Source organism: Parus major, chromosome 1 (genome assembly GCF_001522545.3).
Source record: "Parus major isolate Abel chromosome 1, Parus_major1.1, whole genome shotgun sequence".
Classification (NCBI taxonomy): domain Eukaryota; kingdom Metazoa; phylum Chordata; class Aves; order Passeriformes; family Paridae; genus Parus; species Parus major.
Genome location: NC_031768.1, coordinates 84,166,038 through 84,189,991, shown reverse-complemented (window position 1 = coordinate 84,189,991; position 23,954 = coordinate 84,166,038). Strand labels below are relative to the sequence as shown.

Genomic DNA, 23,954 nt, shown 5'->3' with positions numbered 1-23,954 from the left:
TTCCAGCTCATCTGCCTGTATGAGCAAGGGTCAGTCTTCACCTCAAGCTGTCACTCAAGTTGCTTGGCTATTCAATAAGTCAAATAATGATACTACAATACACATTAAAAAAAACAGTGTGTGTATATATATATATATATATATATATATAAGCTATACTACACAGAATGAACAAATAATAAATTAATGATATAATAACATTACCAATAATAATAATTTCTGTGGTGGCTCTGTGAGAGTTATTATCTACAGCACATTACAACACAGAGATGGGCTTCTGTGCAGTCTCTGGGTGAGCCTTTCCTGTTTGCCTACTCCTGTACAGCTTTGCCCAGGGAGACTGTGTCCCAGCAGCGAGGAGGAAAAATCCTCATTAGAAAAATGACTTCTATTAGCATTTTATGGTCTAATCAAGGAAATAAAAAATGAAAATGGAGTCTCTGAGCTTCAAATCACAACTGAGTTACTGCACTGTAAAAGTTTTCAAGCATCAATCCAGTCATGGTAGCAAAAGGCAGTTTTTTTAGTTCTCCCTATATTATTAAGTGACACTTCATATAAATTTCTTGTTGAAGTTGAAGCTGGTACATTTTAACTTGTGTTCAGCATGGCTATGAGTCTGAGTACCAGTGATGACTGACACATGACTACTATCAATCTACAGCAATTGTTTGTACCTTTGAGTGATTCCTTTTTTGATTCAGGAAATGTGACCTCCTGGTTTAAGATGTGTACCTCAAGAATCTGCTGCAGGACATCAAGATTTTAGTGAAACCATAGGTAGAGAAGCTAGGAGGGCAGATGGAATCAATTCCATTGCCTACTTTTATTGTTTTATCAGCAGAAATGTGGTGAGCATGTCCTGATCTCCCTAAGCACGTTGGTGCCTCACTGCTCTTGCAATGTTTGAACACACTGCAACAGCAAGTGGGAGTTCAGACTAAAGAGGATTCAGACTAAACTGATGAAAGCCACCCCAGAATACAAACAGGCTATGAAATGAAAGAGAATCCTGAGAGGTAAATTACTTTTTCAAGGTTATACACTGATAAGCAGTAGAGCTGGGAGTTAACCCAGGGCTCTCAAAGCCTGACCCCGTGTTCTAACCTTTAACAGTGCTTCTTCCGTCTTTCAGCTGAGTAAGTCTCTACAGGAAGATGGGGAAATGATTGAGCTGCAAAAGCTTTTTTCTTGCCAATTTTATCACTGGTTTTTGCACCAGCATCTACCAAAATGGCTTGGGAAACAAGATTGTTTTTAAAAGCAGGACACAGTTACATGGGATTAAACCTGGTCAGATAAAATGAAAGTTTAATATCATCAAAAAATTTTTTCTGGAGGGACTTTCTGCAATGCAAAACAGTTTCCTATGGAAATAGTGTGGCTTCTTGTATAAGAAATTTTAAATAAAAATTATTAAGTCTCTAGAACAACAACAAAAAAATCTTCATAAACCTATTCTGTATCAAGATTCACTTTTTTTAACTTTTAAAAATCCTGAGTGTAAAGGCCTTGAAATTAGCCTGCAATATGTGACAATGGGGCATCTTGTGGGAGAAAGAAACTGTAACATACCACTTCACTGAGCAACCAAAAGAAAATATTGCAGTAAAAAGCACCATGGCAGTAGGGAACTTGATATGTGATTATTTGGTCAGATTTCAGTACTGGTATGGGGTCTGAATCACTCTTCATCTCACAACACACCGGTTTTTCAACCAACACTGCAAATGGATAGTTTGCTGATAAAGGCATAAGATACAGTATGGAGTTACATGGATCACCTTGCTATTGTCCCATTCTTGGGTTTTCATCTGTGTGTGGATTAGTTCATAGGATGGCTCCATTGCATCCATGTCTGGCTTGGGGTAGCCAGGGATGACATTGTGCAGCTGGAACCCAAAGGTGAGCAGCCAACTGTTGACATCTGGAAGGGAAAAGAAACATAAGTAAGATTATCTGATCTCTCAAGCAGGATTGCCCAGGAGAAGGCCCAGAGGTGTACCCCACAGTGGCTAGCACTGTAGCAGTCTAGACAAAATGATGAGTGCCCGCTTTGTGTGAAGAGCAGAAATCTTAATGCTCCTAGAAAGAGCCATGTGCCAAAATCTGGCCTTTCCACCTCCAGCCAGAGCCAAATTCTGCACTTTACCAGCTCTGAAACAGAAATGTTGGCAGTGAGCAAATGGCCCAAATCAAAGCCAACTTCATGTCTGTCCTTCATCAGCAGAAACCAAGCACTGTTTGAAGGTGTGCAGAAGTGCAGCAACAGCAACACACTCGGAGGCTGAGATATTCCATCCAACTAGGAAGTGTTATCCAGTCCTACAGTCAGCTTAGAACACCTCAGCTCCAATACTTCTCTTCCAGAGGACTCTCAAAGGGCCTGCAGGCTGGAGACTAAATTCAGAACTATGTACCAGAATACCAGGACATCCAGGATGGACAGCTTAAACATTTAGCAGGTGCTCACAGAAGAGGCTCTGGATATATCCTCTGCTTCTTCCATGGATTTCCACCTCAGTCCAGAGTTTCCTGGCATCTTTTGTAAAAAGCTGTATTTGAGTATTAAACCAGTCTAAAGTCACATCATCTTTTATAGTGATATATATATAGTCAGCCTTTGTACTATCTGCAAGGTACATTATAATGAAAATAATTGTACAGACACTAGAGAGATATTTTGCCTGGGGACTTTTTACAAACACCTTAAAAAACGTCCATGGATGGTGAGAAAACTGGTGGCTACTAGTGATGAATTATTGTCTTATACAAAAGAGGGACCACTGGCACTAAAGGCAACATGATGGAAAACCATCCATTTGGGACATCATTCCTGCATTTACCTGCCAGTAGGATTACGAAGTCTTCCTTGATTTTTGATTGCACAGCTATTAGTAATAGCAGCTGAAAGTTAATCGGCTGGAGGAAAAAATTATGAGGTTGGGTAACTCCTAGATCTGTTTGGGATTAGCATCACTTCTCCCCCTTAACTTCAGAGTATTTGATGAGCACACCTTGTTTGCCTTCACTTAGCTCCAGAGGACACACCGGCTACAGTGCCTAAGCAATATGGTATGCATATGGCACACAATAGCAATTGCAAAGTGAATACATGTATGAAGGTAAAGTTTAACTAATATTAGTTCCCAGGAGTCTTAAGTGTTTGGATGTTACTGGAATTTTGTTGGTGATTGCTCCGCTTCAAGCTGGAAGTGCAGAGGGCTGATTTTCATTTTGCTAAACTCAATAAGTGCTGTTGAAACAATCCGACGACAGAAATAAATTTAAATAATCAAATATGCATCTTTGAATATTTTTTTCTCTATTCCCATGAGCCTAAATGAATGTTTTGAAGAACTGGTTGGGAAAGAAATTATGGATGCAAGTGGCAAATAATGCCGTTCCAGATGACTGGAGAATCAAGAGCCAAACAAACACACTATCTGTTGCTTGTTTTCCTACAGGCCAAAATGTTGCGATTGGGCAGATGTCCAAAAAGCCCTTGCGACAATCCATGTGGAAGAGGGAGGATTTCTGTAATAAAAACACTTCTGTTCACTCAATGTACAGATTGTTTTTGGAGTGTCTTTGAAACAGAGAGGTTGGGGGGGTACGAAAGAAATGAAAAGGCTCATCTGATTATTTTGCTGCCTAGTGCTAAGCCAGCCTGCTTCCAAATCCTTCTTATCTCAAATGAAGAACTTTGATGTACATATTGTGGACCAGGTGGTCAGGAAAACACAGTAAAACAGTGAAGGTCAGCATTGGTGCAGGAATCATTTCCCAAGCACTTCAAAAATGCTAAAAAGAATACAGGGAATGAATGCTGAACTGCCAAAAAATATGTAACATGTCTGGAAATATCCAATACAGGGAGTTTTTTAATACTTCTCAGAAAACTGACTTCTAAAACATTTGCAAATAGGAGTTTGTTCTTCTTGGGAAGAGGTGTTGGAATGCCCAGAAGAAAAAAACCCCACCAAAACGAACAACCTGAAACCATGGGAGGAAGGTGTGGTGCTGAGAAAACAGAGGGAAAAATACTAATTTGCCAGGAGGCAGTGACAACTTTTTTGACAGAAAAGTACATTTCACATCACAGAGGTTTTTTTTCAGCTACAGTAACCCTGCCAACACATTTCACAGTAAATTCATTTGAGGGCAAAGAAAAAGAGTGCTTAATGCAGACACATGTAATGGAAATGTCAGTTCAATCCATCAGGATTGCTGAAGCTGGCAGCAAAGCTCTGTGCCATGAAGTGTACAATCACTAAAATATTCATGTTTAACAATGGGCTTCTCAAAACATAAATACCTGCTTGTCCTGCTCTCCCCTCCACATACCTTCAATTTCCATAAGCTCAGAGACCTCATCATTGTGCACCAAAGCACGTGTTGGTCACCCGTGTCCTGGGCACTGAGCTCCCTGAGGGACAAGCAGGTCCCAGAGTGGAAATGGAGGGACAGAAAGCGGTTCCCTGTGCCCAGATCTGGGCAGATTTGATTGTGATGACAAGGACAGTCTTATCATGAGTTCTGCTCATGAGGTGACTGAAAGTCCAAGCAGAAAGAAGTGCTGGGGCAGCAGCCTCGTGTCACAGCACTCATCCCATAGCATGGCCTGCTTCTTCCATGCACTGAGGGAGGAGAAACTTGTAAATGTATTTGGGCTCTGTATTCTTGAAAAATTAAAAATAGAACTTACAAGACCATGGAAAAAATTATTTGGTGCATATAAAATATTAGTGTATCAGGTTTTGATTGTCAGAGCTGTGTGGGAAGCTGTGTACCTGTTCTAACACAGGGCTAGGAAAAATATTTTGTCCTGTCTTAACTTGTGCAGGAAAACAAAAATCTGTTAATATGTCACAAAGCAACAGTTCAAAAACTAGATCAGTTCAAACCAAAAGTTTCCAATTAATTTCTGAATTAAACTACATTTTGGTTTTGACTCCTTATTTTTCTTTTCCAGGTTTTAATCATTAGTTTACACTTAACTTGAAAAGGTTGAAAATCCAAAATGAATTGTTCTTTAAGGACATTTTGGAATTTGTCATTTAGACAATTTTGAGAGCTGTTTACACTTCTGCTGAGAAATCTCTCAAGCTCAACCCTCCCCCATAAACAAGTTCAGTTTTGACAAAAAAGCATTTTCTGATAGGAAAAGTTATCTTGAGGTATTCCCTCCCAGCCTTAATTATCAGAGTGAGAGCAACATACAGATCTTAGCCTGCATCTTTTGACATATTTTACTTCCCTTGTGGCATCATCTTCTCAGCTCTGGAGAAAACAACTTTTCATGAAAAAAACCCATGATCTAATCCTTATGAATATTGCAGAAGAACCTGAGAGCACAAATCCTAATGGCTAGAAAAACAAGCAGGATAGAAAACCTAGGATTTTTACTTTGTAACTTTTATTTGCTATTAAGTAGATCTCATGACTCAGGGGAATGCAATTATCGTTGAATATGGGAAGGTTGTGATAGATGCAGCAGGAGCATTTAAAAGTTAATTCTATCTCCTTAAGAAGTATGTACATTTGATGTGTGATTGTGGCATTTGTCTTTTCAATGGGAAGTATCAAGCAAAATCCCACCAGAAAGTCTTCTCAAACTGTTCTCATTGCTACGACTGTTGCACACTGTATGAAAATAGGTTTGAAGGGGAAAGGGATAAAACAAAGCTGGCTGGAGATAAACCCGGGGGCAGCACAGTAACGGGACAGTTTTCTAGGGAGGTCCTTCAGGCTGCTGTTTCAGTACACGGGGTGAGGATGGCAGCAAACCTGCAAGTGTGATCAGGTGGCCAAGAAGGCCAGTGTTATCCTGGGCTGTATCAGCAACAGTGTGGCCAGCAAGACCAGGGCAGTGATTGTCCCTCTGTACATGGTACCGGTGGGGCCACACCTCAAATCCTGTGTTCAGTTTGGGGCCCCTCACTCCAAGAGGGACATTGAGGTTCTGGAGTGTGTCCAGAGAAGGGCAGTGGAGCTGGGGAAGGGTCTGGAGCACGAGTCTGATGAGGAGCAGCCGAGGGAGCTGTGGATGTTTAGCCCAGAGAAAAGGAGGCTCAGGGGGATCTTATCACTCTCTACAAGTGCCTGAAACAAGGTTGCAGTATGGTGGTGGTTGGTCTCTTCTCCTAGGTAACAAGCAATAGGACAAGATGAAACAATCTCAAGCTGCAGCAGGGGAGGTTTAGACTGCGTTTTAGGAAAAATTTCACACAATGGGTTGTCAAGCACTGGAAGAGGCTGCCCAGGCAGTGGTGGAGACACCATCCCAGAAGGGATTTAAAAGATGTGTAGTTGAGGAACTTAGGGGCACCGTTTAGTGGTGGACATGGTAGTACTAGGCTAATAGTGGGACTTTATAATCTTATAAGTCTTTTCCAAACTAAATGATTCTATAATTCTATGAATATAAGAAAGACATTTAACATACAAAAGGATTTTCTGTATAAATACCCCAGAGCTCATATTACAGTGATGTTACAAAGTTTCAGGGGAAGCAGTTCAGAGATTGTATTAAGCTTTGGGGTAGGTGTGCCCCAAAATGTGTCCTTTAAGCCTAATGCACCTTCTTTTCTTGACTTTTTGTAGACACTGTTAATTCTGTGGGACAGATTAACTATGAACTACATAGCTAATAGTGTAGTAGTCATGTAGATGCTCTGAAATAGCTGACTGTAATGAAAGGTTTAAATTGCTTTGCCATTCTACTAAAAAAAATCTGTATGCCATTTGTTTAGTTGCAAATAACCATCTATGCAAAACTGTAAACAGAGCTGCCCCTCTACACAGAGAAAGGTTATCAGGACATTAATTGGTAGCTAAATTTCAGATATCTGAGTGGACAAAAAACTGTAAAGAAAATGAAAAGAACAAAGACCTAAGAAGAGAGAAGAAAACAGGCTTGGGAATTACAATCTCCATCTATGCTAATGAATTAAACATGCCCTGTACATGGGGGTCCACCTGGCAAACTAAAACTTATGTCCATTAATTAAAGAATGGAAAACCTCATGGGGATTAGGACACTGAGAGAGGAATTACCTATTGTACTGGTTTTGGTGAGGATAAATTTCTTCACAGTAGCTGGTACAGGGCTGTGTGTTGGATTTGCTCTGCAAAGTGTTGGTAACACAGGGATGGTTTTGCTACTGCTGAGCAGTGCTCACCCAGAGCCAAGGTCTTTTCTGCTCCTCACTGACTCCACCAGCGAGGGGACTGGGGGTGCACAGGGAGCTGGGAGGGGACACAGCTGGACAGCTGACCCTGACTGACCCAAAGGATATCCCAGACCATAAGGTGTCAGGTAAAGCTGGGGAGGAAGAAGAGAGCATATTTGGAGTGATGGTGTTTGTCTTCCTGAGACACTGTTTTGTGGGATGGAGCCCTGCTGTCCTGGGGATGACTGCCTGCTGATGGGAATTAGAGAAGGAATTCCTGGTTTTTCTTTTCTTGCACAAGCAGCTTTTGCTTCTCCTATTAAACTGTCTTTATCTCAATCTCTGTCTATGGGTTTTCTCATTTTTTTCTGTTCTCCATCCCACCTGGAAGGAGTGATTGAGCAGCTGTGGTGTGGGGCTTAGCTCCATCTGGCATTAGACCATGACACCTCATTGCTGATGGTAAGCTTGTGAAAATGTTTATTAATTTAAATGTCTTACCTGTCATGTAACATTTGATATCCTGAGAGTTGCTAATGGGGTTGTTGTTTTTGAACATATACAGGTTGAAAGGCATTATGTTATTGCTACTCAGATGCTTCCACATATCATGGTCTGGACTTGTCCAGCGACCCGCTAACACATCGTAGTCTCTCCGCCCCATGTGGATAAGCTTCGTGAGGGGGTCATACAGTCCTCCATGGTAGCCAATGATGACCTGGAAGTTTGGATTAGTGTCCATGTAGATCTCCCCATATGCTGTGTACAGTATCTGCTTGATCATTAAGCCAGTCCCACTGAAGACAGCCAAAGGAGTGCCAATGTTATCGCAGGCTATGTAGAATTCGTCGCCGCTGCTGAGCTCCATTGCAAAGAGGTGGCCTTGGAGGTCATAGTACAGGGAGGTTATCTCAGAGCTTGAGTGGTTGTACAAATGGGTGACCTTGGTTGGGTTGGTCAGATCTGCGTAGAAGAACTGCAAGTGATGACCATGGCTGGTTTTGCTGGAGACTCTCCTTCCTAGGCCATCATAGCGGTACTTCACACTCCACCCACTCACTTTATTGTAGGCTTTGATGAGCAGGCCAGCTGAGTTGTATTCAAAAATATCATTGCCTCTTTGCTTCAGGAAGCCATCTTCATCCATTTTGTACTGCACATCCCCCAGTCTAGTAATCCTATCCCTGAGGTCATACCTGAGTGGTGTAAGGCGGGCACTGTTCCCCGGACTCAACAGATGGAGGTTTCCATTTAGGTCATAGCTGTAACGCCACAGAGGTTTGTCATTGATAGACACCGTCTGCAACTGGCCATCAGCATCATATTCATATGAGTAACGAGTTGTGTTTGCATAAGGGCCAACCTTCAGCTCTTTCTTAACCACTCTCCCCATGTTGTCATACTGCACAGTCATCCAGTACATGAGAGACCGGAAAATCTCATACTGGACCTCCTTCATCCTGCCATAGGCATCAAAATGTTTAGTGTGGGTCATGACAGCAGTGGTGATAATCTGGTTGATATCGTAGTAAATGACCCCAAATTTACCGAATTGCTCAGTTTTGCCTGACACATCATCGTACCTGTAGAGATCAATAGGCAAAGGTGTCTCGTTGATGACCGCTTGCATGCTGGTCACCCGGAAGCTGTTGTCATAGTTATAGTCAAAGCGTGCATTCACCATGCCCTCCTCAGTGAAGCGGAAAATCTGTCTGTCAATGAGGGGTCCTATCTGTCTGTATCTGATTGTGCAGGTGAACCCCTCATTCTGCAAGTTTATGGTCTTCAGCATGCCTGCAGTTTCGTCATACGTGAAACTGATCTTTGTGGTATCGTAGAGCATCTCGGCTAACTTGGACAGCTTCCCATACTTGTAGATGACACGTCTCCCTGTGCCCAAGTACAAAGTGTGGAGGAGCTGCTCATCCTCTGTGAAGTCCTGAATTACTGAGGCATTGCCTTCTGGTGGCCGGTAGATGTTCCTGTAGTAACCAATGGAACGAATGGTTTCCAAAGTCTGACGGGCAACGTTGGGCATGGTCACCGAGGACAACCGGTCATTCTTATCAAACTCAAAAATGTACTGTCTTTGGCTGTGAAGGAGCAGCACCATGGACTGGATGGGAAGAAGAAAAGTATAGATTATATCCCTGTTTTTTGAGCAAAATTCTACTCCCACAAAACCTGTAAGATTCCTCAATCCAAACAAAGTGCAGGGCAAGTAGGAAAAATCTCTGCACCCATAGAATTCAACAGTGAAAGGTAAGGAGCTGCACATGGCACATCAAGAATCCTCAAACAGGAGTGGGTCAGTGGAAGAAACCATTTATGCAGTGAGCAAGGTTCAAGTTCAGAATGCTCCATTTTTCAAATCACTACCCTATAGCTGTCCTACCAAATTCCCTGTGCCAACATCCTTTGAAAACTAAATAAAATTGGTAGGGCTACTCAAACAATGCTTGAAAAAGTATTCCCCAATACCTTCCAAGGCTGAATTTATTCATTGTGTCAACCCATTTTCTATTATCCTCTTCCTCCAAACTTCTGCCTGCATGCTTAATTATTCTGGAATTATTTTTTTTTTTTTGTATATAACAAACAATCCCCATAGCTTGTATAATACAAGGAATAAGTCAATAATTTTTACTTTTTAAAGTATTTAATATGCCACAACTACAGTCTCCTTAAACTGTTTTAGGGATAGGCACTCTTCAAAAAAACCAGGAATAAAAAATTCCAGTCCCAGGTACATAGTGTATGGATCTGTGGGTCATTGGGCAGTGTAATGCTGAATGGTAATACCTGGAAAATATAAGTTCCATGCTAACCTACAGAGTGCAGGCCCTGGGAAACACCGCAAAGTGTGCTACAACAGTGTGGCTGAATTAATGCCTCACTTATTAATTACATGTATTTTTGTAACTAGAAATGGGCCACTTGAAGAAGGCAGGATGTCAGACTGTATAGATAGTTTTCACATGGAAAATTTACTGGAAGTTCCTACTGTTCACTCTGCTGACTTTATCTGAGCATATTTTATATTGCAGTCAAATCAATAAAGCAAGATCGTGCTTAAAAAATCACATGTCAAAGCTTCACAGTTCACATGCTCTCAGCATGACTGGGGAAAAAACATCTCAGGCATTTTCAACTGCTCTGTGGAAGCAGAGGCCCTCCATAAGGAGTCCTCCATAAGGACCAGCAACTACCTGAGATGAAGGAGTGCAGCTGTCCTGATGTCAAAGGAGTAAAGATCACGTGCCTCGAATGAACCATCTCTGAGTGCGAGAGCATTCTTACCTTCTCCAAGTAGGTGTAGCTCCATGATTTACCATCAGCAAAGATTCTGGACGTAATTCTGCCAGACTGATCGTATTCCATCCTTTGTGACATCGTGCCCCTCTGAATGCCTGCAATGTGTCCTCCTGGGGAATAGGTGACATTGACCCCGTTCAGTCTGCTGCTGGGGGACCAGAGACTGGGCCTCCCTGCCTGGTCGTAGAGGATGCGGAGTGTGAACTTGCGGTGGTCATCATAGATTTTCTCAGTCCTTGTCACGCGATCAAAGTCAAGGGACAGCAGGTTTCTGTTGTGAACCTACAGGAAAAAGAGGGAGAATTAGGAAGCTGGAAACAGTTCAGGTTAGAAAGACTAGCCTTGTTTCACCAAATACCTCTTTACACCGCACTGAAGAGTATCGAGCTGATCACTGCCGCTGGATAAGACACAATTTTTAAAGCAAGGAGTTGTCCTAACATTGCTTTTATTGATTTCAGTGAGGAGAGAGGCAGAAGTATGGTACTTAAGAAACATCATCACAGTGAAGGAATATTGCTCATATCCCAAATCTAGGTTTAGGACTGCTACAGCAGATATGACCTACAGAACACAGAATGACAGCTTGTTGCAAGCAGTATTTCCAAGATATTCTACTTATCAAACCTAGAATATTGAGTCTTGCTTTGATGAGTTTCAAAAAACACTTGTAGAAAAGAGATGCATGTTGTACCAAAATAGCAGAAATCTGTTTTTCTCTGAGTTTACTGAATATAATGCAGGCATTGGAGGTTAAGCATTTCCCTTGATATGAAATATGGAGGCTTTAACTACACAGAACAGGGACTTCCCTGTATGAGCTGGAGCTTCAACTTCATTGTCCCAGGGTTATTCAGAGTGGCATAATTATACTCTAGTCTTTGGAAATGCAGAGGCAGTGGAGGTAAGCAAAGGTATCTACTTCAAAGGCAAGAACAGGAATACATTTTGACTCCAGGATTGCAGTGCACAGCAATACAAAAAGGAGCTGATAATACAACTCATGTTTAGCCACGTGTGCAAGGAGACTTACAAAGCCACACCACCACAGCAGCAAAGTACTGGTTTGAAAGCAAGAAGGAAAACCACTATTCCCAGTATGAGCTTGTCAGTGAAGATAGCTCTTTCTCCATCCCACCACTTCCAAATCTCTTTTAGCTAGTGAATATCTTCCTTCTGGAAGGATGTAGATTCTTTCTGGATGAACCTCAAACTCCAAAGGGCTGGCTTGGTTTTCAGATCCCTTTGCAGCCCTTCAGCTACAGTCAGTAAACCAGAGTTTGCTGCTTGCTATGAGGTTTTCAGATCAAGTTAAAACCACTGCCCTATCCTGCTCTGGGTAACACTAACACTCCTGACTGGAAGTGTTAGAAAACATGCAGATATGACATTTGAGGACATAGTTTAGTGGTGAATATGGTGGTGGTCTTTATTTTAGTTTGACTTGTAGAACTTTGCATGGTTGGGCTTGATGATCTTAGAGGTCTTTTTCAACCTAAACCATATCTGATTCTATAATTCTGTGAACTGAGCACCATTCTCTGCCCCTTCCAGCTTTGAGATTGGCCATTGCTCAGTGGGCAAGGATTCATGATTAAATTCCTGCTGTATTTTTAGGGATTTGGGAGCATCTGAGAGCTAAACAGCAGGAGAAAGGATGGGGTTGAATCAACAGAGAAGAGGTTCCTCGGATCTGGAAGAACAGAAGAGGGAGAGACTGCAGTGGCACTGCAGTGCCTTTGTCTTGCATAGGCAGACATCTGTGCTGAAGACTAGAGAATGGAGACACCAGAAAGGCAGAATTCAAAAGAAGGTATCCCAGGAGCTGGGGAGAGAAAGAATTGTTGCCATGATGTAAGTGTGAGGATAACGTAAGAGAAGAGGCAAGTGCAATAACAATTTTCAATTTATGAATAACAAGGGTAAAAGGTGGGTATGACTTGAGGGAAGAAACTTTGTAAAAAGGTAGACAATGCTCTAATTAAATATGTGTGAAATAGGGTGTAAATGTGCAATTGGAGAGAAGAAATCAGCCACTGCAACAGGGAAGCTGGGAAATAATTAAGAAGGCATCAAGACTCTTAAGTACAGATGCCATGTGTAACTAAGAGGAATTTGGTATCTCCTAGGTGCTTGCTGCTATGGAGAGAGAAACATGAGTGGCAAGTCCTTGCAAAAAAAAAAAAAAAAAAAAAAAAAAAAAGCAGGGAGTAATAGCATCTCTGCCTCCCATATATTCAGAGAGCAGCTCCATCCTGGCAGCTGCAGCTTCTGCTCTAGGTCTTTGCCAAGAAAGCTGGAAAGAGCTCTTCTAGGGTGGAACAGTAATCCAGGCTGAATGAGGTTTCCTAAGAAGTATGTTAGCAGCAGTGCCATTCACTGGGCTGAAAGGACCAAACAGCAGGTCCCTGGATAGCTCTTTAAGCTCAGTCCAAATGTCTGTATCCCCTGACTGGTGCCATAAATTGTTCCACCCTCCCTATGCTCTGGCAAAAAATGTCTGTGCAACTACTTGGAACTAATCTCCCTTTTCCTGTTTTTTATTTTTTAATGATTTGTTTTTTTCTGCTTTCTTGGTATACTGTCTCTTTTATTTGAGAAGTGCTGCAGTGCTAACAGTAACCCCTCAAGGTGATAATGAAAGTGAACCCTACCCTGCCAGTAGCCTCTGAAGAGGGTCTAAATCATTTTCATACTTGTTCAAGGGCATGCCTTGTATAGAAGTGAATTTTCTGCAGAAGAACTGACAGGGCTGCAGGCTGCAGTCCAATAACTGTGTTTTATGGTGAACAGCTAAATAAGGTGCCATCCTCCATCCCAGACCTTATGCTAGAATGGAGTCTGAAAACCTCCTGCAAAAAGGTTTTGCCCCTCAGAGTGTTTGACAAGGCTTGTGATCAGCCCAGGATCAAGACAGGGTTAATTTAAATCCACAGTTCAGAGTGGATTTGACATTCCCTTTAAAATGTCTGAGAGACTAAATTTAACCCCAAACTCACGTTCCACAGTACTTTATTCAATCCTTTAGCTTCCTCTGCAAAAAAAAAAAGAGCATAAACACACTACCATCTCTGATTTCTCCAATACTTCCTTTGGCACTGCTTTAGCTGAAATGATAATTAAACAACCTGCATTGATCTCCTTGGGAACACAAGAGCACAATAAGGGAGAGGATTCTCATGAAAACAGCCTGGCAACCTTCAGCAGAGTAGGGCAAAAAATACTCCTGTAATGAGAACTCCAGGAGCCAACAACATCTGTGTGATGAACAGCTGCCTACAAAGGAACTTCCCTGGCAAATTGCTAAAAGTGTTGGAGTGGCCATAGCCAGACCTCAATGTCTTACAGAAATTGTGGAGATCATCTTGGACCATCTTTATTAGTCAGCATTCCAGGAATGGTAAGCACCATATCCCACTCTGGTCATGTCAGCTCTGGGGATTTCTGGGATACTAGGTCTTGATGTCACCATTAACCTGCTGCCAAGGTCTTGAGGGAAAAAAAGTGACTTATGACAGGAGTTACCATGGTTAAATAAATAAAAGAACTGAGACAACAGCTCTGTCTCTTTTTGCTGTCCTATTTGCTCTATTGTCAGAGATTATTTTATATCCTTCTTTATTGAAAAACTCAAGTTCTTTTAATTAAAAAAAAAAAAAAAACGAAAAAGGGGAAGAGTCCTGTTCCTTGGAGCAGGATTTACCTAACACTCGCTCTGCAAATGGAATCTATTGCTGCTGTTGTCCAGGGATAGGTGGAATTCACAGCCAGCCAGTCTGCAGAGATACCTCACTGCTGGGTGGGTGGATAGGGCACCACAACTTTTCATGAGGTGTGCGGGACAGAAAAAGTGAAAGGGGCTGCTTTAACATATTTGTGCTGCTTTACAGCTGCCTGGCCAAGTACAGAGCCAGGTCAGCACTGGTGGAATAGGGAAAAAAATATCAGGTCTGTCCCCTTTCCCTTCATCCATGCACAAGTCTCTGCTGTGTGCATTATCCATGCAATAAGGAACCATGTATTGTATTATTTCTTAGGGAGGGTCAGGGAGGCAGCTGTGAAAGTGGCCTCATTGTACTGGGAGCTGGCTGAGGTCATGGCAACAAGTTGCCAGTCCCCAAGCACACCATGGAGGAAGAGGCACAATGCATAAAAAGTGAATCCTTGTGAGGACAGCAGAAATGATCACTCTTTTACAGTGTATAGATCCTGCTGTCCTCACTTCAAAGGCTTCATGGAGTGATGCTGGAGCCTCTTTGGGATGGTCTTTCCTCATGGAGCACCATGTCTTTGCTGCTGTCTCATGTGAGCTGTGGGGTGAGGGGAGAGGGAAAGTAGTAACTTAGTCGCATATAGCAGAAAATGGTAATATTTCCCAAAATGAACAAAAACATGTTGAATTTAACTTTCCTAAGTTTCTCTCCTGCCAGGGAAAGCAACAATTATTGGTGTGAGGGAAGAGGGGAACATCACACAGAGAATATGTTAAATGTGCAATCCCCAGGGAGGCAATTAGCACCTTGCAGGTTTTTGTCTAAGGGGTGCAGATGCTGCCATGCACGCACAGACACAGAGCTTAAAATGTCTTGTACACCCTCAACTACTTTGAATCTCTGAACACAGCAGTAATTGAGACCTTTGACCATGTAAGATGAACTTCTGCTTCACTAGAAGGGCCCTGACAGGCTCAAAATGTGAATAAATGCTAACAGATTATAGGGATACCAACAACTAGCCTGAAATTTTGCAAGAGTTTTTCCAATTGTATTACAGTTTTCCCAACTGTAGTACAATATAAAACACAGACACATTCTGTGTTTGAATCTACTGCAAAAATTTAGGGAGACAAAACTTACACAGGCAGCTGAGCAGTGGCTAAATGATTGGAAACGGTTTAGAATACCAAATAGCTGTGACACAGCTGCAGATTTCAGAAGGCCATCTCTTTTCAGGAGAAGGCCTTTCTGAAAATTTCATCAGTAATTAAAATGAAATGAAATGAAATGAAATGAAATGAATAAAATAAAATAAACCCCCCAACATAAACCCAGCAAAAAAAGCATGTTGACAACTGATCTGCAGATACACAGCAGTTCACACTGAAAGAGCAGCTTCAGCTTTCATTACTGTTTGCATTTTTTCTCCTGGTAACAAAATATGAGGCTATTGACACGTGGGGAAAAGGACAGAGGCTGGGGTGGAGAGATTGAAGAGAAATACTTGACAAGTGTGAGGGAGGAGAGACGGCAGAAATCACACCAAAGTGGCAGGGGTCATGCAGCAGGGAATAGGGAGAGGTGAAGAGCAAGGACTGGGAAACACATATCCTGAAACCAGAGCATTGATATTTACTGCCAAGCTTAAGTGTGAATAAATAGCTGCAGTCCTTTTGCTGTGGTGGCATTACACAGCACTAAGCATTTTTCTCAGATGGTCTGAATTTGCCAGGTGCTGAGCAGCTTCCCAGGAAGTGTTCATCAGCCTGTGACTCTGAGACTAGCAAGGTGCAGGGTGAGTGCACAGGACTTGCTATTACAAGTTCTCAGCTTTGCCAGCAGTTAGCAGATGAATTACAGCTTATTGGGCAAGATCTTTAAACAGCCTTGACAAGTATGAGGTGCATTGTGCGGAACAATGTTTTCAAAACACATCAGTCTCAAGCACAGAAAGGTCTGGGCACTCCTGGAGGGAGAGTACTGTCAGGCTGGAGCTGCTTGTAACACTTCAGGAACAATAGCAATTGTGGTGCAATGTTTTGTGAGCCCAGTTCTTCAACAGGTTCAACAGATTAGCAATTTCAGGAATACAGAGTTTTTTTTCTGGGGTTTCCCAATGAATAGTATTCATAGAATTATTAATGGTTTGGGTTGGAAGGGATCTTGAAGTTCGCTTAGTTCCAAGCCCCCCTGCCATGTGCAGGGACATCTTCCACTAGACCAGGATTCTCAGAGCCCCATCCAGCCTGTTCTTGAACACTGCCAGGGATGGGGCAGCCACATCACCCCTGGGTGGCCCCTGCCAGTGTCTCACCACTCTCACAGTAAAGAATTTCTTCCTAATAACTAATCCGAACCCTCTATTTTTCAGTTTGAATTCATTCCCCCTTGCCCTACAAATCTATGCCCTTGTCCTAAGTCCCTCTCCAGCTCTTTTGGAGCCTCTTTAGGTAATGGAAGGTACTCTAAGGTCTCCCTGGAGCCTTCTTTTCTTCGGGCTGAACAACCCCAGCTCTCTCAGCCTGTCCTGATATGCTTAGAAAGCTTTCAGTGCTCTGCTCTATCACTGCTAGAAGCACAGGTAGAAAACACCTGCACTAACTGGTGTGGTATTTTATAGTTATGACTGTTCCTGTCTTTTTTTAACAGCCTGAGATGATGGCTAAAGCTGTGGTGTCTGATGGGAAGTCACACATTCCCAGTGATGCAGAGGACTGGTAGGAAGATCAGCAGTAGTGGTACGTTGATGGCTAAAGGAACAGCAGCACATAAGGAGACATAATGGTATACTCCAGTCATAAAGGTTTTGTCACTGAAGGTGAACAGCCAATTCTCTGTCCTGCAGCTCCATCCCTATTGCAGACATTACCCATCCCTTTCTGCCATGATATTGGGACTGATGAGATGGGAAGTGGAGGCCAAAATTGCTTGTGGTTCTCACTTACCCTCAGCCGACGTCCAAAGACGGTGACCTGCCCTCTCGCTTGCTCCTTCCTCTGCCTCCACTCCACGAGGTTGAGGCCGTTGTCGATGGGCAGGGTGACATTCCTCTTCCCCACCGTGGGGTTGACGGTGCCAGCCAGCAGATGTGGCTCGGTCTGCAGGGCCACCTCCATGCCATTGGCAAGAATCAGTCTGAGGGAGCCATCAGCCCCGATGTAGTAGCTGTTTCGGACTTGGTCTGAAGACAGAAAAGAGTTCTTTGCTGATCTTTGAGAATACAGCTCCAGCTCCTCATTTGCTCCCTCACCTAGACTGCATCAGCATTTCAGATGGTTGTAACCAAATGCACTGGTACTCACCTGTCCCACTCAATGGGAACAAAACATTGGTTTAATCAGGGAAAGCAAACATGGACAATTCCTTTTTCATTCTGATGAGGTTTGGCACCTCATATTCTTGCAGGAAATCTTGCACAGGATAAGAAAGTGAAAAAACTGTGTAATACCTTACCAAAGGATGCAGGTTCAAACCTCTTCCTCTAGGCTGAAACACTGTGTGGTGAGATACTTGTTTTAAATCAGTCTGACTGAAAACTTTCCATGCTTTTATATCCCAAAGATCTTAATTTCACAACAGTATATGAGAAAGTGGGGCCACCTACTTTCCTCAGCTCATTCACTGTCTCACAAGTGACAGGAAATTGCACAGCAAGTTAATGCTAACCAGTTCCCCAAACAACAGCCAAATCCTTTCCCTTGAGAAAGCTTTCAGGAGGCAACTGAAGTCCTCATGTTTGGAGAGAAAGCAGAGGCATTAAGCTCCCACACTTCTCTATACATCTGGCCTCCACTAGCTCTTGAAAGATCAGATTTTGAGGCCAATATTTGGGAATTCAGGAGTTGAACAGAAGAGCAATCTCTCTTCTACATCCTTCAGGAATAAGGCAGGCTGAAAGCTCATTCTTTGAATCTCCAGCTGGCATTTATCTCCACAGAGAGTAGCTCATGAAGGGTAAGAAAGCATGAGACTTACTCACTGCAGAATGGCTTTAAAGACTTATTATACAAACACTGCCTTATCTGAAGCTCCTCAAAAGCTGGAAAATATTACAATTTCTGTCTCTCAGGCTGCCATAAACTCTTAATTGTGAATAAAAACACCCACTGAATTCCCATTAAGTGTTTTTCCTTTCTGAGGCAAGCTGGGTTTTGTTCACTAGCTGCTCTGCCATAGCTCAGCAGGAAACAAAATCACAGTGAAATTACCATTTCTTGTCCCCAAGAAGATCAGCAAAGAGCACAGTTTGGTATAGTTAGGGAAGGAAATGTGACATCAACTGGTCCTTTTTTATGCAGGTCTCATCCTGCTCCTGTGGTAGCCAGATGGAGTTCTGCCACAGAGATCTCAGGAGAACCACTGCTCAACTTTACACAGGAGTGACAGTGAAACCACCGGTGCACAGAATTTTGCCAAAAACATACAGCAGTGATCCACAATGCAGATCCAAGTATTCCAGCTCTACCACTGAGTATGTAAGCTGATGGTCTTTGACATAGACCCCAGCCAGATAAAAACCCCTCCACACTTGAGTCTGAAAATGGAGAGAAGGTCCAGCCAGTCAGCAGCCACACCTTTCTTAGATGTTTGGTTTGATGCTAAAGTATTAGGACTTGTGCTTTAAATCAAATCAGTGAAATATCCCTGAATAGTGGATATATTCCTCCCTCTTTTTTCCTTCACTGGGAAGCAGAGGAAGGCTTGAAGGTTTACATGAAAATTAGACACATGATGTTCCCTTCGTGTTACATAAGCAACACAGAAGGGTTATTGTCACCTGTGCTGTGGTACAGTGTGGGGAATGTAAATCCTCTACTTTCAACATTTTCCCAAAAGAAGACTCTTCCCTGGCTCTGGCAGGCATTTCTCAAGGGCTACATAAAATCCATGGGCCGTTGGATGCTGTATTTTAGGCTTCTTTGGCTCTAGGGCTCTACTGCCCTACTTTGGCATTGAACAAATGCTCACTTTGTCACTAGTCCAGAAGACAAAATCCCACTGGAGTGCTGATGTGCCTGTTGTAGAAGCTCCTAAATCCATCCTACAGGAATTTGCAATCTTCTGAAAATGCCTTCTCAGATCTCAATTGTTCACAGTGTGGTCCAAGTTTCCTGAAAGGTTCACCAAGAATTTGGTTCACCAAGCCACCTCTTCTGCAGCATTATCCAGATCTTTGTTTTAAGTGAGTTTCTTCAGATCCAAACAGTTTCATAATTTTATACCTCTGAAGATAGTTAAGCTGTTTATAATTCTGCATGTTCTAATGGCCAGAATGTCCCTGTGCTGGAGGGCAGGACAATGACAGAATTGACTGTGGCACCATTATGTAACTGTGCCTTCAGCACTGAGTGTATGAATCACACCGCAGTCAATTTTGTCACTAAAGAGCCCCCAACAGTGGGCTCTATTGCTTAATTAGGCTCTTGAGGTGAAGCCAACCTCATGTCTGTGCAGTTGCCACACATCTTAATGCAAGTGAGCGAGATGGGGTGGAGTAGGTTGCATCTGTCTTACAGGCTGAAGTAAAGAATAAGAAAGTAATGGTATTTCCCTACAGGAATATGGGTACAGCCTGAGGGGACTGGAACTCTCTCAGCTGCTCTCTCCAGAAGGGTAAAAGCAGTGTTTCAGGCATAGCAGGCACTTTCTTTTAGGGAAGGTTAATATTGTTACAGGGAGGGAAAAGGAAATTGTATCCCAGAGATGTGGGAATAAATGCCACTCTGGAATATGCCTGCCCCACTTGGAGCAGCTTGCTCCTCACAAGGAGAAAAGATGCTTCACTCCCTGTTGTAATCAATCACAGAGTGAATAAAATCTGGGGAGTAAAGAAAGCAGAGTCTGAAAGTTCCATCCCTCCTTCCAAGCCCCAGGGAACAGGTGTGATAGCACATCCTGATCCTAAGGAGGTTTCAGCTTCCAGAACCCAGAGAGTCAGGCTGGCACTGTTTGTGCAGTACAGGTTCTGCCACTACCAGCATGTCAGCACAGTGTTCCCCTGGTATTTATTCCTCTTTTATTTCCCACTTCATTTCCTTTTCTTCTACCTAATCAGTCCTCTGCTTCCCACCTTCCTACCACAGGCACAACCCTGCTCATTTCCCACAGTCACAAACTAGTCCCACCAGTCCTACCCCACCTGTCAACTTCTCCTTTGTGCCTCTCCACACAACTTCTTAGCTCAAACACAGACCTTTTGGGCACAGGGATGGTCATTTTTCTGGATGCTTCCTTGTGAATGTTTGATACACCAGTGAACAAAGAATCAGATCTCCAGCAACCAGCTGGAAGCCTGTTCCAAGAGGAGAGCAACTGCTAAGTCAGAAGCCATTAAGAGACTGAAGCAAAGGGGTTGGCTGGAAGTGTGGCTTGATTTATGCAAGCCTTTTAGTTACAACAATAATGGTAATGATGACGGAGGACTGTACTGCACGAACCTGCACGGCAAGGGACTGGCTGGGAACAGAGTAGAAAAACAGCTGCAGAGTATCCACTGTGCTAGGGAATGAGGCTAAGTAGGTGTGAGTGTGTGTCTGTACCAGCATGTGGGGAGCTCTGTGGCACTGAGAATGCAGGTGATTTTTGGTGCTGGGATTATCAAGACAATGCCTGTTTCCTGATGGATAATCCATCGTGTGCAGCTCGCTCAGGAGAGGGATGGTGGCCCAACTCACCTTGGAGTAGGGTGTAGAAGGCCCCCGATGCTGACAAATTGGTTGTTATTGTAACATCATCCTTGCTGGAGGTTTCCACCTGGACATGCACAGAGCTGTCAGTGTCACTGCGGAAGCTGCTCACTTGGCCAGTAGGGAAGGTGACGTTGGTCAGGCGGCCAAAGCTGTCGTATCTGAAAAAGACAATGTAATGAAGTCAACAGCATCAACAGAGGACAAATCATCCTATAAAGCACAGACCAATTCTTCAAGTCACCATCCAGATTTTTCACAGAGAAAAATGCACTGTTACTCTTTCAGACAGTCTTGACTTTTTTTTGCCTCATGAGAAGAAAATCACAGCTTTTAGCTAAAGAAAATGAAGTAAAGAATAGAAAATTATTAAATACGTATTAGCTTGTGTTTTAACAATATTTTTCCAACACTCCTCATCTGCATTATTCATCTTGTTTACAAGAGTAACTTTATTTCCCATCTACTATGCTGTTACTTACAGAAAAGCAATGGCCTGTGCATCCTGTGTAGCAGAGGTAGGAATTTCTGAAGGCCACCAAATGATTTGTCTGGTTGTGTCCTGAAAAAATTTTAATTTTAATTTTTTTTCCCTGTCTAATTTAAAAAAACTAAACACTAAGGTAGCAGTGAGAACCAGATATGCCACATCAGGTAGAGAACTGTCCTTTGTGAACATGGTGTAGAGTCCTGAGCACAGCTGAACACCCGTGTCTACCTTTTACTGTTCCTAGGACCATATGGAAGGACTGATTTAAAAGTGTAAAAAAGCAGACTAGTTTTCACCCCTACTGTGTCTTTGGCTTTTCCAACGAGGAATCAACATAAGCACCATCTGGGAAAGTTTCTGTGATGTGGACACCTATATACCAGAGCCCAGGTAAAATAAGCTTCATACACACAGGCCCCACTGCAGTTAACAAGGTGGGGGAGTTATTTTTTGATAAAAAGAGAAACAGCCACTTGTGTCTAGAGCCCTCCTGAGTTAAGAGAGCAAACACATCATTATGCCTCCCGTCTGTGGCATTACAAAAAGGTTCACAGACCCAGAAGGCTGGCAAGGGACCTTTGCAGTGAGGTTATTGTAGTTGAAATGGAGGGCAATAGGGAGCTGGACCTTCTGATGAGATGGATGTTCAGGGAAGGGTTATTTAAATAGTTAGGGAGAAACAGAAAAAATCCAGCAAATCAATCAGGGATAAATGTTTGACTTTTTTCAAGTCCTGCCCACAACTCTTTTAAGAATGATTTATGTGAAACTAAGTAGATCATATTATGAAAATGCATCACTTGGGGAGGCAAAGTAAATGGTAGGCAAGCAGAGAGGTCTTGTTCTCCTGTGCTACCCAGTGGTGAGTCTTTGAAGGAATGCAGTGTCCAGTGAAGGGCACCATTCCTCAGAATGACAAGGTGATGTAAATGATATATTAAGGATAACAAGCTTAGAAAACCTGATGTAAGAGGCAAAGCTGAAATAGAGTCATTTGGAAAAGGGGAAACAAGGAAGTAGGAAGACAACACCCCAACAATGGGTATTCTGAAGACGATTATAATAAATTGTTTTTCATGTCTACTGAAGATATGACAGAAAGTAAATGGAAATGATGAAAATTCAGGCTAAAAGCTGTAGAACATTTTCCAGGCCCATGGTTGCTCCGAGCAGAGGAACAGATGGAGCACTGGAAACCCCACTGCCCAGCTCTTTTAAGAGTAAGTTAGAGAAATGTCTTAGAAGGGATCTGGATACAGATGATCAAACCTTGGAGGGAGCAGATGGTTGAGGAGCTCTTGATGCTTTTCATTGGGACTACTCTGAGCCTCTGAGCTGGGGAATAAGAAAACACACCCCATCTAATAACAAAACCCAGAAACCAAACAAAAACCCAAGGAGAAAAGGGGAGTGGAGGGTGGAGTGGGGAGAGGGGCGAGTGGGGAAGGGCAGGGAAAAGGGAAGGAGAGGGGAGGAGAGGAAAACACAAAGTACTCTTGAACTGCAACCAATGAGAGACCCATGAGCAGTCACTGGAATGCCTCTGCACTATACAGAAAAAAAAATTGTCTCCTCTTCCACTCTCATTTTTTCAGATTCAAACACAATGCTGGTACTTAACTTTTGAAATATGGTGGTTTTATGTGAGGAAGGGCTGGTTGAAAAGATGATTTTTGCCCAAGTTTAATATTTAGGTTATAGTGACTAAGTGTGTGACCTCATTGCAAATCTCCCCAGCCCTCAGGTTTGCAGACACTATCACATGAGGCTTTTCTTGCCCACTGAGCAGAAGGGGAGGTAGTAAGATAGGAGAAAGAATTTGCCCTCCACAGTCAGACTATCAGTCACAGATTATCCAAGCCTTGCCCTTTCCCTCCAATATCCTGGCAATCAATCAGCCACTTGTAATATGGAAAAAAAAGAAGAAAAAAAAAACCAAACAAGAAAAGGTTGAAAACAGGGCTTCATTGCAGGAGCTTGGCAGAGATCAGCTAAAGCTTTTCCAAGCAGCTAGCAGCACACAGCGTGGATCTGAACTGCATCTCCATGCAAGAGCCAGAACTAAAGTGCTCCCAGTACAAAACAATTTACTCCAGATTTGTGGCTGCCCTGTTTGCACTGAGACAAATGTGTTTTGCTTTTACTGTCTCCAGTCACCTGCACATCTTCCCCTAAACCAGCATGTGCATCTTAAACAGAAAACATCACAGGCAGTCTCTTTACCCCATCTACTGAGACAAGACACAAGGGATATGATTTAGTCTCTCCCCTGAGAAGAAAAAACATTGTTATCACTGAAGCTCCTTCTACCACAACATCAATAGTCCTATATATATAAAACATTCTGAACTGTAAGCATAGAATCAAGTTTGCAAACATTCTGAAATTTTAGTAAGATGAATCTGAATTTGGCACCTCTGACTTGGTGGATTAGTAGGTGTGAGAGATTTATTCTATTGCTTCATTTAGATTTTAAAAATGAGCTGCTCCTAAAAGTAGGCCTGATTCTTCTCCTAAAAAATCTAGATGTGTTGCACTGAAGTCTAACAGGAAGAGTTTGGTGTAACAGGAG

At 42.7% G+C, this 23,954-nt stretch overlaps 1 protein-coding gene across 7 annotated transcripts in view; it reads right to left on the bottom strand.

The window, feature by feature from the left end:
• TENM4 (teneurin transmembrane protein 4) overlaps window positions 1–23,954 on the bottom strand; it is a 591,710-nt gene that overhangs the window by 7,967 nt on the left and 559,789 nt on the right. For all 7 annotated transcript variants that reach the window (XM_015638720.3, XM_015638758.3, XM_015638767.3 and 4 more), the window contains 5 exons: window positions 20,881–21,053; window positions 17,152–17,387; window positions 10,476–10,772; window positions 7,677–9,291; window positions 1,785–1,927 (listed from right to left, as the gene is read on the bottom strand). In XM_015638720.3, coding sequence (XP_015494206.1) covers window positions 1,785–1,927; window positions 7,677–9,291; window positions 10,476–10,772; window positions 17,152–17,387; window positions 20,881–21,053 — 2,464 coding nt within the window. The remainder of the gene's footprint in view (window positions 1–1,784; window positions 1,928–7,676; window positions 9,292–10,475; window positions 10,773–17,151; window positions 17,388–20,880; window positions 21,054–23,954) is intronic.